General features: G+C 41.3%; 2 protein-coding genes across 3 annotated transcripts in view; one reads left to right on the top strand and one right to left on the bottom strand.

Annotated features, from left to right (window-relative positions):
• Positions 1–125: 125 nt before the first annotated feature.
• LOC111156701 (chromosome unknown C6orf201 homolog) lies at positions 126–14,296 on the top strand. Its single transcript, XM_022517737.1, has 3 exons — positions 126–318; positions 8,303–8,501; positions 13,966–14,296. Exons 1-3 carry the CDS (start codon positions 126–128, stop codon positions 14,288–14,290), a joined length of 717 nt encoding a protein of 238 aa, XP_022373445.1. The 3' UTR covers positions 14,291–14,296.
• LOC111156700 (enoyl-CoA delta isomerase 2) overlaps positions 14,293–16,425 on the bottom strand; it is a 20,870-nt gene continuing 18,737 nt past the window's right edge. Inside the window, exons 9-10 of one of the 2 annotated variants that reach the window (XM_022517736.1) lie at positions 15,220–15,363; positions 14,293–14,551 (exon numbers count right to left, since the gene is read on the bottom strand). In XM_022517736.1, the coding sequence (XP_022373444.1) occupies positions 14,396–14,551; positions 15,220–15,363 (300 nt within the window). In that variant the 3' untranslated portion in view covers positions 14,293–14,395. The remainder of the gene's footprint in view (positions 14,552–15,219; positions 15,364–16,425) is intronic. The other variant, XM_022517735.1, reaches the window with a different exon arrangement.

The raw sequence follows: 16,425 nt of genomic DNA on the forward strand, positions 1-16,425 counted from the left end.
AGACCAGAAAAGGGATTCCATAGCATCTCCTCAGAGATGGAGAAAAGTGTGGGGAAGGAACAACGACAAGGGGTCCCACCTTTTCAATTTTCTGTTTGTTCTTGTCTCGAACTCAGTGGGTCATCATGGGGACAGCCAAAAACAACCACTTCCCACTGAAACTTCCTCTCCTAGACAAACCCAAGACCCCGAAAAACTACGCGCAGCCCGAGGTTCTGTGCCACACCTTTGAGACTCTGTCCAGCCTTCACAGACTGCTGCCTAACCATCTGATGGAGAAACTTTATTCCTACAAGAGTGAAGAGGACAAACAAAACTGTACGTGGGTAGAGGGTGCTGTGAGCTCTTTTAACAAGCACACACCTTACACTGGCACAAACTCCTGCTTCTTTTAGCCACAAGAACTGTTTTGTTATTGTTTTGTTTTGAGAGAGAGAAAGAGAAAGAGAGACAGAGCAGGGGGTGGGGCAGAGGGAGAGAGAGAGAACCCCAAGCACCCTCCCCGCAGAGCGCCGAGCCCCGCAGGGGACTCGATCTCACAACCTTGAGATCATGACCTGAGCTGAAATCAAAAGTTGGATGCTCAACCGACAGCCACCAAGATGCCCCAAGAACTGACTCTCTACAAGGTGGATGTGGTCCGTCCTGGAGACCCTTGGCCCCATGTGTAGCCTGCCCAGCGATGGACTCCACCATCAATCCTTCCCATTCCTTTTCTTTCACTGGTCTTTTATGATCGGGGATAAGTCTGTAACTCTTCTCTCAGCAAAGCTTACCTATGGAATGATGGAAAGTGGACTAAGTGGGAAATAACCACGAAATTTAAGGTGTAGATGTGATTTTGAGATGAGTGAGAGAACTTCAAGTTGAAGGTCAGGCCTTTGCTCTCTTTCCTGCTGCTTCTTCCTCCATTTGTACTTCTCCAGAGAGAAGCCGGATATTCCCCCCACCCCACGAGGCTTACAAATGACCTTCTGTTTCTCGAGTTTGGAGTGGCCCACCACTGCCGGAATTCCATCAGACAGTTGATAACTGGACTGATTTGCAGAATTGAGTGGAGCTTGGCTCCTGAATTGTCATGTTTCAATGAAGGGCAAAGGTAGCTGGTAGCCACTTGTGCCCATGGACTTGAGAAAGCAAAGGAGCAGCTGCCACAGTGATTAAGACACAAGTCATGGGTAGGAAGGTTTGATGGCAAATTTGTCCATTTGTATTCTGATTAGTCCTTGGTCCCTGAAAACACAAGTTTTATGAATTGGCCCCAACATCTAGATTACACTAACAATTACATAAAAATAATCAAGGAAAATATAAGGAACCTACTAGAAGTGATACATGTCATAGATAGGCAATTCACAAGATGAAATGCAAATTATCGATAAGCACGAAAAATGTTCAAACACTCTGGTAATGGAGGAAGTAGAAAATAACGTGGTATTTTTTAGGCCATCATACTGCTCAAATCTTGAAAGATCAATTGTGATGAACATGTGGGGAAATTAATACCCTCACAATCAGTATTAGCATGCTTATTGATTCAGACATTTTTTGAAGATAATTTGAAAGTCTTTGTCAAAATTTAAAATGTATGTTACTGACTTATTAAATGAGTTGAACTTGGCAAAGAGTAAGTAGAAAAGAATTTTCATTTTTCTCACAACTTCCCCCTTTGGCCCATTCTCTTGCTCTTCACTCATCACCTTTGGGTGAAATTACGAGCAGACCTTACAGCTTTCCTGGTCATGTTCATTCCGATAACAAAAAGTCCACTCTAGTGTCCAAATTCCAAACACCTCAACCAGAGTAAAAACCTCCCTGCTCCCCACTCCCGTGAGGTGGTGTTTTTGTTTGTTTTTTTTTTCTTTTTCTCTATCGCTCCTTCCCTGCTCCCTGGCTGATATTGGGTCAACAAGGGTGAGGGTAGGAAGAACTGAAAAGACTTCCTTGACTGAAATATCAAATTGTCACCAGTCATTCATAACTTCTAGGGATGGCAGCTTTCCAAAGCTGGCTTCTTTTTTCCAGGCTGTTTGGTGGGTTCCCTTGCTGGAGATCTCTCATTCACTCAGCCTCCTGCTGACATTTCCCCTCTCCCATCCCTACCCCTGCCCCAGCTTCTGTAGGCTGAGCTCCCAACATATTTCAGTGGAGATTGCCTCACTGGTTGACAGAAGCCCTCTTGAGAGCCTATTCAAGATGACTCAAAACTAACCCATTTCGAGGGGGTTTGCATATAACATGTAGAAAACTTGACCCCCTTGTCCTTCACACCTTCACCCAGCTGGTGAAAATGCAACCGGCTCCCAACACTGATCTTTTGTCTCTGTGGCCACAGGCAGCTGTGCTTCTAGCCAATTATCTTATACTCTGAGGTGTTAGGGTTGAACTGCATCCCCCAAAATGATATGTTGAAGTCTTAACCCCCCAATATCCCAGGGTGTGAATTTATTTGGAAACAGGGTCTTGAGAGAGGTGTAGACGTAATTAAGATGAGATCAGATAAGTCCCTAGTCCAACATGACTCTCCTTGTAAGAGGACAGAGATACAGAGGGAGGAGATGGCCCTATGGCAACAGAGGCAAAGACTGGACTGATGCTTCTGCAAGTCAGGATAACACCAGGAATTGCAGCAAATACTAAAACCTAGGAAGAGACAAGGAAGAATTCTCTCCTAGAGGTTTCAGAGGGAACAGGGCTTGGTTTCGGACTTCCAGGCTCCAGAACTGGGAAAGAACACATTTTTGGTTTTAAGCAACCCAGATTGTGGCACTTCATTATGGCAGTCCTAAGAAATGAACACATCAGGCATTAGGGGACATAGCCCAACTCCCCAACGGGTTCTTTTACTTATTTATTTACTTGTTTGTTTATTTTTTTTTTAATTTAAAGTTAGGTCACATATATTGTAAGATTGGTTTTGGGAGTAGAATTTAGTGAATCATCATTTACATGTAACACCCAGTGCTCAACACAAGCGTCTTCTTTAATGCCCATCCCCCATCTAGCCCACCCCCCCACCTCCCCTTTAGCAACCCTCTTAACTATGGTCTCTTATGTTTTGCCTCCCCCACCCTCTTTTTTGAAGATTTTATTTATTTATTTTATGGAGAGAGATTGAGAATAAGCAAGTGAGTGGAGGGGCAAAGAGGGAGGAACAGGGACAAGCAGACTCAGTGCTGAGTAGGGAGCTTGACACGAGGCTTAATCTGGAGACCCTGAGATCCTGATCTGAGCTAAAATCAAGAGTCCAGTGGTCAACCAAATGAGCCACCCAGGCACCCCTTCCTCTCTGTTTTTATCTTATTCTATTTTTTCCTTCCCTTCCCCTATGTTCATCTGTTTTGTTTCTGAAATTCCACATATGCATGAAATCATATGATTTTCGTCTTTCTCTGAAAGACTTATTTCGTTTAGCATAATACCCTCTAGATCCATCCACATTGTTGCAAATGGCAAGATTTCATTCTTTTTCCATTGTATATGTATGCCACACCTTCTTTATCCACTGTCGGTAGTGCTGCTATAGACATTGGGGTGCAGGTGCCCCTTCAAATCAGCACTTTTGTATCCTTTGAGTAACTGTCTAGTAGTGCAATTGCTGACTTGTAGAGTAGTTCTACTTGTAACTTTTTGAGGAACCGCCATACTGTTTTCCAGAGTGGTTGTACCAGTTTGCATTCCCACTAAACTTTTCTCCACAGCCTCGCCAACATTTGTTGTTCCCTGTCTTGTTAATTTTAGCCGTTCTAATTGGTATAAGGGGGTATCTCATGGTGCTTTTGATTTGTATTTCTCTGATGCCAAGTGATGTGGAGCTTTACTTCATGTATCTGTTGGCCATTTGTGTGTCTACTTTGGAGAAATGTCTATTCATGTCTTCTGCCCATTTCTTGACTGGATTTTTGTTTTTTGGGTGCTGATTTTGATGAATTCTTTGTAGATTATGGTTACTAGTCCTATATCCAACATACCATTTGCAAATATCTTCTTTCATTCCATAGGTTGCATTTTGGTTTTATTGATTGTTTCCTTCACTGTGCAAAAGCCTTTTATCTTGATGAAGTCCCAATAGTTCATTTTTGCTTTTATTTCCCTTGCTTCCAGTGATATGTCTAGTAAAAAGTTGCTATGGCCAAGGTCAAAGAGGTTGCTGCTTCTTTTTCACCTCTAGGATTTTGAGGGGTTCCTGTCTCACAGTTAGGCCTTTCATCCATTTTAAATTTATTTTGTGTATGGTGTTAAGAAAGTGGTCCAGTTTCATTCTTCTGCATGTGGCTGTCCAGTTTTCCCAACACCACTTGTTGAAGAGACTGTCTTTTCCATTGGATATTCTTTCCTGATTTGCCAAAGATTAGTTGACTGTAGAGTTGTGGGTCGCAGGTCATTCTCTTAAAGTACCTTCATCTGCCAGGGGGAGGAGAGGTGCTACAGTGCACAGCATTACAACAACTCAGCCTAAAGAAATCCTCACATGCCTTAAAAAATGTTTAGCTTTTTCTTGTTTGTTTGTTTTTTTAAGATTATATTTATTTGTCAGAGAGACAGCACAAGCAGGGGGAGCAGCAGGCAGAGGGAGAAGCAGGCTCCTAGCTAAGCAAGGAGCCCAATGTGGGGCTCAATCCTAGGACCTTGGGATCATGATCTGAGCCGAAGGCACTTAACTGACTGAGCTACCCAGGCATCCCATGTTTAGCTTTTTTTTTTTTTTTTTTTTTTTTTTAAATAGGTATGCTGTACATAGGTAAAAAACTCCCATCTACCAGATTTTCCTCAGACTGTGTGGCCTTAGGACAAAACTAAGACAACAGAAAAACTCACATTTTAACCTCCCATTACATACCTATGCCCTTTGACTTAGCAGTTCCCCTTCCAGTTAGTGTCCTAGAGAAATTCTTGCACCTGTGCACACAGATGCAGGAAGGAGTGTGTGTGCTGAAGCATTGTTTATCATGGTGACAGATTATAAATAGCTTCATGTCATTCAATGCCAGAATGATAAAATAACGGATGCATCCGTATTGAGCAATACTATTAAAAAGGAAGCTGATGTTTAAATATTTACAAAACACATTGTAGAATATTAATAAATAAGCTGCAAAATAAGAAACACTGATTCCATTTATACCAAAAGAATACTGTATACCTGTACATACAAACGTGTGTACACGCAGAGGAAAGAATTCTGGAAGGAGACATATCACATTCCAGCCCTTGGCTACCTCTGGAGAAAGAGGAATGACATGTTTCCTTTAACTATGTATACTACTTTAAGTTGTCTGACTTTATTCCGATGGAAATTTATCCTGTACTTTTGCAATTAAAATGCAGTTTTACCATTGAATATGCATTCAGCGTTTATGTGAGGTAGCAGAATCAGGTTTTGACTCTCTCGTGATATTTCAGTTATATGTTGATTTCAGTTTTGTTCCCTTAGCCTGCCAATGGAGACACTGATAGGTATTGATACACCTTCAGCCCCTGGGAGTGTTCCTGCCAGGTAAAACCGCCGTTCATGAGCACTGAGATGGCTTTGTTTCAGAGGGGTCGGGCTGCAGGACTCCTCACTGTGGTCGGAAGTCAGCTGAAAGTGAGTGACGTAGCTGAGGTGAACGGCGTTTTCAGGCAGAAATGTTTCCTCAGAGTCCTGTGTCTGTGCCTTGAAGGACCCTGGCCTGAGGCAGAATCCCGTCATTGAGGGGACATTAGCCTCTGAGACCTTGAATTCTTCACTCAAAGGCTGTTTCATTTCCAGAATGCCATTTCCAGTGATTGCCTTGATCTGCAAGAGATGACCCCATTTCTCACACTTTCATCTGTCAGATCATGAATTCAATAATGGATACCAGCGGCTCCCAGCTACATGTCTAAAGCCTCCGTGTAGTCGAAATTTCACCTGGCCTTAAAATGGGTTTTATTTCTTCTCACGTCAGCCCCATCTGCACCCGCCGGGGAGCTTTGCCTGCATTAGACTGTATTTATTACCCAGAGCCATCAGAAGAAAAAAAAGAGAGAACTAAAAATTTATAGTTAGAAACACAGGGTCCTTTTCTTTTTTTTCTGGATTTTTAAATAATAGGAAGTTAAATCATACGAAAAACATAAAATGAGGAATGAGGATCCATTATACTATACGCATTTAGGTCTACCGTGCCCAGATAACTGCCCCCAAACATCACAAGCCTCTGTGAGCGACCCTCTTCCTCCTCTACCCCACATCCCAGCACAGCAGTGTAAGGAGCTATTCTGAGATCATGTTAGTATTGGTTCTATGATGTTTTTTAAAGACTGTCCAAACCAGTGTTTCAATGACTGGCACCAAACCAAAAACTAGAGAGTGGGCAGAAGTTTAAGGCTTTTGTATGTTGTTTTTAATGCTTAAGAAGAAGACTCTCTTGGTTAATTCACTGCTCTCCACACCCTCGACCCCAGATACTTCAGGAGGCTGCTTAACTGGATACAGGGAAGGACAAGGCAGGCAGGAAGAGTGGTTTCCAAAAGAGTGAGTGGGCTGGGGAAGGAGACCAGTGGGGCAGCTCTCGAAGCAGCGTGTGCGTGTGCGTGTGCGTGTGCGTGTGTGTGTGTGTGTGCTGTTCACAGTCTGGCCGGCCACCGGTGGCCACCAAATCCATGACTTCTGTGTGTAGACTGGAGAAGACAATTATGATGTGTGAAAGCAACAAATCATTTTAAAGCCTGAAGTTCTAAGTTACCTATTTTTACTGCCTCTGGTAAACACACACACACACACACACACACACACACACACTGGCTTGTGTACTTGGCTCAGGTACTTGTGTACCTGATCTATGCTGATTTGTCTTGTGATTACTAATTCCTTCACCCATTCTTCTGTCCATTCATCTGCCCATCTCACATGTATTGCCCTCCGCACATTAAAATAAGAAATACAAAACCATCCAAGTAGCTCACAGTCCAATATACCTAAAATGTCACCTATAAATTGATATTCAATATTATTATACTTCCAATAATTTCTTTTTTAGTTAAGTTTTATTTATTTAAGTGATCTCTACACCCAACACAGGGCTCAAACTTTCGACCCAGAGACCATGCTCTTCTGACTGAGCCACCTCCTCCAATAATTTCTTGAACCTTAAATACCTGAACTGGGTTAATTAGTTCAGTTTAATATTAACTTCAGCTTTGAAATTCTGACAACCAAAGCAGAACATATGCTCTTCCTATGATTCCAATGCCTGGGAGAGCTTCTGGGTGCCCCGCTGAGGGATCCTGAGCTAATACACTGCTTCTAAGAGCAATAGGTAGAAGCTGTCTGGGCCAGGCCTGAGACCACTGGGCAGGAGCCCCAGATTCCAGCCCTGTTTTTGACTCACTTGGAAGGATTTTCAGGCCTCTAAGGGTTAACCTATTAATCATGACATCATTTAGTCAGATTGCCGAGCTATGGCCCCTTGGTTCAATTCTTGGTTCGTTGGTGTCTGTGCCAATTACCCTGTCCAGTAGAGACCATCAGTGGTTCAGTCTGAGAGACAAGGGAGGCTGGACGAGTTCTGATCTAATTTCTATTGTAATTAAAATGCAATTTTATAATTGAAAATGCATTCAGTGTTTCCTGAATCCCCAGGGCTCAACTCCTCTTCCTGCATTAGGTTGATGACAATGTCTTAGTTTCTCATACACCCAGATGGATTGTAGAGCCATGCACAAAGCAGCCTGAACACTGACTGTTGATCCTCCGATCATTACCAGTTGGCAAAGAAAAAGCTTACACTACAGTGTAAGTCGGTTATGTCACTAAATTCATAGTGTAGTTCTACTGACTCCTTTCCCTTCCCTTCCTTTTGGTAGCAGGGCTGTCTTGATGAAGGATGTAGGGTATTGAATCACATTCTGGCACAAGCTCTTGGTCCCATGAGAGGAACATTTGGTTAGGGGCCAAATGAGGTCAGCGTGAAGCCATGCATGTGATGTAAATGAGGAGTGTGGTTAACATCTCCGAAGATAGAAATAATTGTGCAATTGTCATTAATTTGAGAATCAGGCACAAATTGTTTAAATAGACTTCAGTATTCGTGCTGGTACCAGCACGTTGGTTTGTATGTTCATTCACTCATTCATTTACTCTGCAGTCTATTAGATGTCCAGGACCAGGCTCGGGTCTAAGTGGAGCTCAGTAATGTTTTTGCAGTGAAGGCATGGCAGTTCAATAGTAATTATGAAGTAGCATAAATACTCTTTCTCAAATGAGTGCCATGTTACTCTTGCTATGCAAACATGGAAAGGCACGCTGAATCACCATAAATGTTTCTTCTATTACTAGGTCAGAATTCTGAATTCTCTGGCTTAGAAAGGATCTTAGCAAGACACCAGTTCCCAAAAGAGATTAATGCGACCCCGAAGCCAAGTAGCATGCCCCCGTGGAAAAGGAAATCCATCAACAACTCGAATCGTGGGTGGAAGGAATGCTACTTGTGGAATAAAAACTTGGAGGTACCTCCAATGTCAACCATAACCGTCAGGTAGGTGTCTAATTTTTGTCTGCTGCCGACATATTTAGAGATATGCAGGATGACCACAGACTCTATTTATGCCTGAGCTAAAAAAATGACTTAATGTGGTCTTTGAGATACATGATAGGCTTGAGAACAAGTATGGCTGTTAAAGCACATAAGCCCCATTTTCACACAGCCAAGCATCTGGAGGAGTCCTCAATCAGAGAAAACTTAGGGACACAAGAGTGGGTGTATGTGTCCCCCAAGAGCCATTGCATTGCAGGTTGGTGAGCAGAGATCTAGCAGGGCTGGAATGGGATTCTTGGAGAGGGACCCCACACTGAGCTATGGCCCTTTTATGCTGCATGAAGTCAGGAAGGAGCAGCTCATCCCAGCATGACCAAGGGCCCAGCATCCAATAGTTTTAATAGCTTGGCTTGATCTGTCCTCTGCCGGATTTTACATGGACAGAAATGGGAGCCATTTCAGGGTCTTCAAAAGAGGGGTGACGGGATCTGATCTGAAACCTCCCTGGCCTGTTGGGGAGCGAGGGTGGTAGCAGTCGAGGGGGTGGTGAGCATCAGACTAGGTGGTAACAGCGGGCATGTGGAATTGCCTGGATTCTGACACTTGAAGTTATAAGCTTTGGGGCACCTGGGTGGCTGAACCCACGTTCAGCATCTGACTCTTGAGTCTGGCTGGGGTCATGGTCTCAGGGCCCTGGGAACGAGCCCCATGACTGGCTCTGTGCTGGCTGTGGAGCCTGCTTGGGATTCTCGCTCTCCCTCTCCCTCTGCCTCCCCCTGGTTCCTGCACACACACTCTCTCTCTAAAAAGAAAAAAGCAAGTTATAAGCTTTGGTTCCTTGGCAAATTATCTTTGTTGGTCTGCTTCCTTCCCTAATTATGCCAAACAGATGATGTCTCCATATTTGTTTCTTTAGTATTGCTGTACGTGTTGCTGTACAATACCTAATAAAGGATTTCTAGTTAGTACTTAGTGGGTATTCAAAACATGTTGCTAGGCTGACAGGAGAAATATATAATTTGCTATAAAGACAGAGTTCTCTCTGCTTTGAGGGTGACAGAGCCAGGCAGAGACATCCAGCTCATGAATTTCCTGTAGTAGACACTCCTACTGTGGTTATGGTTCTATGGAATTAATTTCCTTTTCTACTTTTTTACCCCAGTATCCTCAGTGGCATAACTTGACAATTTGACTTAAAAATCCACCTTCAAAGAAGGCAAAGATATGTTGTAAAAGAATTAGAACAGTGGTATTTTCTCCTTGGACAATACAAGGAACTAAATTTGTATCTAGATTAAGGGTATAAGTTATTTTAAGTGATGATTCCTGATGACTTAAGATTATTTAACCATACTTTGGAGGCCTATAAAAGAGAAAAAAGCAATTTCACAATCATGGGAAGTTTATACACCTCAATTTCAGGCCATAATGTCTTGACATGAACTAATATATTTTAATTTACATCCTAGTTTGTTTGGTTTCTGAAAAGATAGCTCGATTGTTAGAACATAAGAAATGACATATTTATTCACCTTTTCTTCTATGAACATTCATTGGCTTTCCTTAAAAAAGTTAGGACTCATAAAAGCAGGCATCTTTACTTGTTCTTCACATTAGGGGAAAATAATTAAGTATTTTGTTGGCTGTTGGTTTTCGCAGGTTACTTTTATCATTTTGAAGAAGTTCGTGATTGTGGCTGGTTTGCTTAGTTTTTATCATAATGGATACAAATGCTTTCTCTCTATCCATCAAGTTGATAGTATTTATCTTTACTATTAATATGGTGAATTGTATTTTTAAAAATATTATTATCACAGAAGAATGTACACAACATAAAATTTCCTATTTTCCCCATTTTTTAAATGTGTACAGTTCAGTGGCATTAAGTACATGCACATTGTTGTATAAACCATCATTGTCCATTTCCAGAAATTTTTCATCTTCCCAGAGTGAAACTCTGTCCCCACTGAACACTCACTCCCTATTCTCTCATCCCTCCAGCATCTGGCAAACATTATTTTACTTTTTGTCTCTATGGATTTGCCTAATCTAGACCCCTCAATAAGTAAAACCATACAGCATTTGTCCTTTTGTGTCTGGCTTATTTCACTTGCATGTTTTCAACGTTCATCCATATTGAAGCCTATGTCAGAAGTTCCTTCCTTCTAAAGGCTGAATATTCCATTGTCTGTATATAACACATTGTTTTATCCAAACAAATAACCCCCACCATTTACTGAAAATGTCATCCTTTCCCTGTTGAATGGTCTTGGCACCCTTGTCAAATCATTTGATCATCAAAAACAACATTTGAAAAAAGAATAAAAAATTAAAAAAAAACATTTGATCACATATGCAAAGATTTATTCTGATTCTCTATTCTAGTCCATTGTTTATAGGTCTGTCCTTATGCCATGCCACACATTGTTTGTATATATATATATATATATATATAATTAGGTTATACATTATTATTCCATATTGGAGGTCCAATATTTGACATGTAAATGCTTATGATTGTTATATCTTCTTGCTGTATTAACCCTTTTACTATCATGTCTTTATCTCTTATTTATAAGTTTTTAGATTCCTTTGTCTGATATTAGTATAACCATCCCTATTATCCTTTGCTTACTATTTGTAAGGAATATTTTTTTCATCCTTTCATTTCTAAACCATGCATGTCCCTAAATCTAAAGTGAGACTTAGGGCACCTGGGTTGCTCAATGGGTTAAGCCTCTGCTTCAGCTCAGGTCATGGTCTCAGGGTCCTGGGATTGAGCCTGCTCCCTCCCACCCCCGCTGCCTGCCTCTTTGCCTACTTGTGATCTCTGTGTCAAATAAAATCTTTAAAAAAATTAAAAAAAATAAAGTGAGACTCTTATAGGCAGTATATTAACTGAATCCTGACTGGTTTTATTATCCATTCTATCAGTCCATGGTTTTTGGAGAGTTCAATCCATTTACATTTGAAGTTAATTATTCATAGGGAAGCACTTACTTTTGCCATGTTGTTTTCTGTATGTTTTACATAGTTCCCTCATTCCCTGCATTACTGCTTCCCCTTGTGTTTAGTTAATTTCTTATACTGACACATTTTGATTCTCTTTTCATTTCTGTGTGTCTTCTATGGGTATTTGTTGGGGGGGGGTTACCATGGGCATTACATAATAACATCCTAAAGTTATAACAATCTGTATTACAGATTAACTGTATCTTATATGTAGTTCTAACAATCTATAACAATGTATCTTTGTTACCAACTGAACTCAATTGCTGCTCCACCCCTCCACTTATGTTATTTGTTACATATTACTTTTATACCTTGCATACCCATTGATATAAATAAATTACACCTTATGCATTTGTCTTCTAAATCCTATAGAAAAAGTAGATTTGCAAACCAAAATTATAAAAATACTGTTTTTATATTTGTGCATGTATTTACCTTCACTGGAGAACTTTATATATTTATGTGGCTTTGAGTTACTATCCTCTCATTTCAACTTGGACGTCATTTAGTATTTCTGGTGGGGGCAGATCTAGTGGTAATGAACATCCCCAGTTTTTGTGCAGGAATGTCTTAAATTTCTTCCTTATCTTTGAAGATGAACAGTTTGCCAGATGTAGGTTATCTCACCATTTTAAATATGTCATCCTAACTGCCTTCTGAACCGTAAGGTTTCTGGTGAAAAATCTAATAATCTTTTTGAAGATCACTTTATGTGATGAGTTGCTTTTCTCTTGCTGCTTTCAAGATCCACTCTTTGTCTTGGACAGATCTGATTATAACATGTCTTACTGTAGGTCTCTTTGTGTGGATCCTACTTAAAGTTCATTGTACTTCTTGGATTAGTATATTCACATCTTTCCTCAAATTTAGCCATTCTTTTTTTGGCCATCTTTTTTTCAAATAACCACCCTGGCCCTTTCTCTCCTCCTTTCCCACCTCACTCCTTCTCTGCCTAGGACTCCCATTGTGTGTACATTGGTTGGCTTGGTGGAGTCTGTCCCATAAGCCTTTTAGACCCTATCCACTTTTCTTCATTCTTTATTCTTTTAGCTCTTCAAATTTGATCATTTCAAACGACTTCTCTTTAAGTTTGCTGATTTTTCTTCTATTTGTTTGAGTTTGATGTTGAACCCCCTCTAGTGAATTCTTCCATTCAGTAATTATAATTTCCAGCCCAGGATTTGGTTTAAAAAAACAATAACATGCACCTCCTTTGTCGATACTTGTATTTTCTTCATGTGCTGCTTTCCCGATGTCCTTTAATTCTTTGTCCATGGTTGCCTTTAGCTCTTTTGAGGTATTCGACATTTGTTTTGAAGTCCTTATCTAGTAAATCTGATCACTTTTTTTGGGTGGGGGGGATATTTCCAGAATTTTTCCTGCTTCTAGTGGGTTGTTTTTGTTTCTTTGCACACCTTATAATCCTTTGTTGAAAACTGGGCATTTCTGCAAAAACAAGTTCCTCTTTCACTGATGGGTAGACCTTCTCTCAGGAGTGGGCCTGTGAGTCTTCAGATTAGCCCAGGACTTCTCAGGTATTTTCTGGGCATGCTTCCTGTCTAGGCCTGTATGTTTGTTTGCTTTGGGTTTTTTTTTGTTTGTTTGTTTGTTTTTAATTTTTCCTCAGCTGCTTTCAATGTCTAGAGTCTCCAGCTTCTTGTCAGGGCCTTAAGTGCTCTATATGATTCCTTTTCTGTGATCTCCCTCCCCGCATTGGAGGGTCTGCAGTCAGCTTGTACCTTTCATGATTCATTGTATGCCACTGCTTCTCGTGGTTTCTTGACTCCCATCCAGACTACGCCAACCTTTTCCTCCTGAACTGTGAGTCAGGCAAGACAGCAACCAGTCCCTCAGGCAGCCCACACACAGCCCAGAAGGTTGCAAACAAAGTTCACTCTGTTTCTTCCATCCCAAGGCAGGGAGCTAGGACTTAGGTGCATTTCTTCCAACCACACCATGCAGGGTAGCGGGTGGGGTAAGGGCAACTAAGAACACCACACAGTGTCCTACAATTTTCAATGTATATTTTCTTTGTTGGACATCCACTGGTTTGCTGTAGATGTATGGCTTCTATAGTTTATTTGGTTTCTGTAGAGAAATGAGGGTATTTAGGAGAGCAAAATATTTCATGCCAGTTTGGCAGCCACTGGAATTATGCCCTCGTCCTTCTCAATAGATATGGCACTAATCGAAACAGGAAGTTACAAGGATGGTTAAGGGAGTTTGGAGGTATGTCTTTCATAATATACCACATTGGACAAGAACTATATCATACATAATTACATAATAGCTGATCCAGATCACTGCTTTTATTTCCAGTGATAGCCCCATCTTCCCTTCTTGCCTTTTTATTAAATTATGGGGAAAAACATGGAACGAAGATTGTCATTTCTTTTCTTTTTTGTGTGTTTTTTTTCTAATACTACTACTGCTCCATTTGCTCCCTTGTTAGGTGGTTGAAGAAGAACATGCAACCCACGGAAGACCTTCAATCAGTGATCCAGAGGCTGTTGGTGTTTGGGCCAATTACGTCCGTCACCCTCTGTGGTCGGCAAAGCGCTATCGTGGTGTTCAAAGACATGACTTCAGCTTGCAATGCTGTGAATGCTTTTCAAAGCAGTACCCCAGGCACCATGTTTCAGTGCTCCTGGCAACACAGATTCATGTCGAAAGATGTAAGACTCCCTATGACCCAAATCTTACATAAATTCTTAAAGCTTGTGGTATGTAACTGGTTTGTCAACAGGGCTCTAGTGAACTATGATAATCATAAATGATATGTTAGCGCTGAGAAAAGGCACAGTTTATTAGTTCAAGTATTGAAAACCAGAAATGACAGCACATCCCTTCATTTGAAATGCAGAACACTGCTGTAACAGGCATCACAGCTTGGCTTTTTGGGAGAAGAAGTTCATGATGGCATTCATGCATTCGCTTGACAGCCATCTTTCCTGAAGGATGCTGCTTTCTTTGGCGTTAATAGCATGCAGCTTTTCCTTCTCCTGACTTCTGATGATCTGTTTCGAAATACGCAGGGCCTGAAAACACAAAACCAACAGTAAGGCTAAGGGGCATTCTAGAGGGAGTGGGGTTTATTCTAGAGTGCTGAATTTTGTTTCTCCATGGTTCATGGAATCCTGTCCTGCCTTCAGATGTATGTGTAACATAGGACAGTGCTTCTCAAACTGTAATGTGTGTGTGAACCGTCTTGGTAGACGTGGGAGAGGACCTGGGATCACACGTTTCTAAAAAGCCTCAGAGAGACACTAAAGCTTCTGATTCCAGGACCACATTTTCAGCAGAATGAATATAAGAGCAGTCAGTCACGAGTCATCACATATAAAAACCAAAGTGCTACACAAGAAGAATCTCCTAAAAGTCAACCTGATATGGCTTCGCAACTGGATTCAAGAATAAAAGTGCTCGGCAAATACCACTTATCATCCTTCTCAAAGTTTTCCCCAGAAAGAACTGTCCCTCTGCCTTCATACATATCATCGCACTAAAATGCCCCCTTGAGAAGTTTTTTTTTAAAAAATCAGCATTTCTAACATTATTATGGTTATTTTTAATCTCAAATTTAGATGTGCTTAAAGCCAACCAAGGTATATCTTGTTTTTTAAAATGCTTATTCCCTTAAGGCAAATAAACTATTTCCACAGTTTCTACTAGGAGAAAAAACGAAAAACCGAAAGACAACACTGACATTCTGGGGGAGCTTTGAATATGCTTTCAGCCTGGTCCAAACTTCTTTCTGAAAGGTGCTATCAGGAAAAACTTCAGTAACAAGTCCTTGAGCACAGGCTTCTCCAGCAGTTAACTTTTTCCCAAAAATGAGCATCTCTGCTGCCTGAAATGAAAGCAAGATTAAGACATTAACTTAATGAAACACAGGTCAGTTAACCTCAGAACTAACCTCTGAACTAACCACTTTGAGGAGACAGAAGGCAGTTCCTTTATAGTCTTTTGAGGCTGCCAGTATTTCTTGTTAAGGGCGAAACTGAAGACCTCGATAGGCAATGCTTGACAAACTGTGCTGAGAGCATCTCAGGCTCTCTGGAAGGTTTGCAAGTATTTTTGCTTCTGTATGTGTCTGTGCTGAGAAGGCAAGATCAGGGAGCCCAGGGTAGAAAGGACCTGAAGTAGATGCTGATCCTTTAACCCACACAGCTAGAATTTTCCGCTTTATACACTACAATTAAAAAGAACTTTAAAAAAAAAAAAAAAAAGGAAAATCCAGGTCACAGTGAATGCCAACCAAACTTGAGACACCCAAACTTTCAAAATTCCCTTCCTTGGAATTTCTACACAGTGGTCCAGCTCTGACACTTTTCTTTACCTGCGCAGGTACTACGAATTAGTTCACCTGACGAAAGAAAAGGGAAGAAGGACTAATACTCAGTTTCTAACAAAACAGAGGTCACCAAGCGGATATCCTCTGTATTTCCATGAGTGCTTTCGGAAAAATATTATTTCATAGTCAAATGCCCTAAGCCTTGGAGTTGGCTCTGCCCAACTTTTCAAAGTTAAAATCTGTCATAAAGACTCAGGACATGTGATGGAATAATGAGCTTTAGAAAACTATATATTTGCAGCGAAAACCTGGCAGTCAATGAAAACAGGCTCCATTCCAACCCCTCCCCATTCAGAGCTCCAAGAATTGGCTAAGCCTTCCCTATCCTTGGCTCTTTGCTGTTGGGTCTCATCATGCACAGAGCCTGGCACCTGGGCTTCCAGAGACTCGGGGACAGATCTGCACAGCCACGGAACGCTTCTGGGAGTCTGAACACATAGCTAAACCTACTGACGTGGAGGCTGCTATGACTGGGAGCAGCTCTGGAAGGCGTAAACCCCCATGAGGACGGCTTCCAGGGGACGCTGCTCATCTACACAGATATTAAGTGTGACCCCG

The sequence above is a fragment of the Enhydra lutris genome, unplaced genomic scaffold, assembly GCF_002288905.1.
Source record: "Enhydra lutris kenyoni isolate GAN:26980312 unplaced genomic scaffold, ASM228890v2 scaffoldscaffold48, whole genome shotgun sequence".
Taxonomy (NCBI): Eukaryota; Metazoa; Chordata; class Mammalia; order Carnivora; family Mustelidae; genus Enhydra; species Enhydra lutris.

Bases quoted from the DNA above. Each gene is read 5' to 3' on its own strand.
- LOC111156701 (XM_022517737.1), top strand. From the start codon at position 126: ATGGGGACAGCCAAAAACAACCACTTCCCACTGAAACTTCCTCTCCTA. The intron at 319-8,302 runs GTACGTGGGTAG...TTCTATTACTAG, and splicing joins TGAAGAGGACAAACAAAACT to GTCAGAATTCTGAATTCTCT. The intron at 8,502-13,965 runs GTAGGTGTCTAA...CTCCCTTGTTAG, and splicing joins ATGTCAACCATAACCGTCAG to GTGGTTGAAGAAGAACATGC.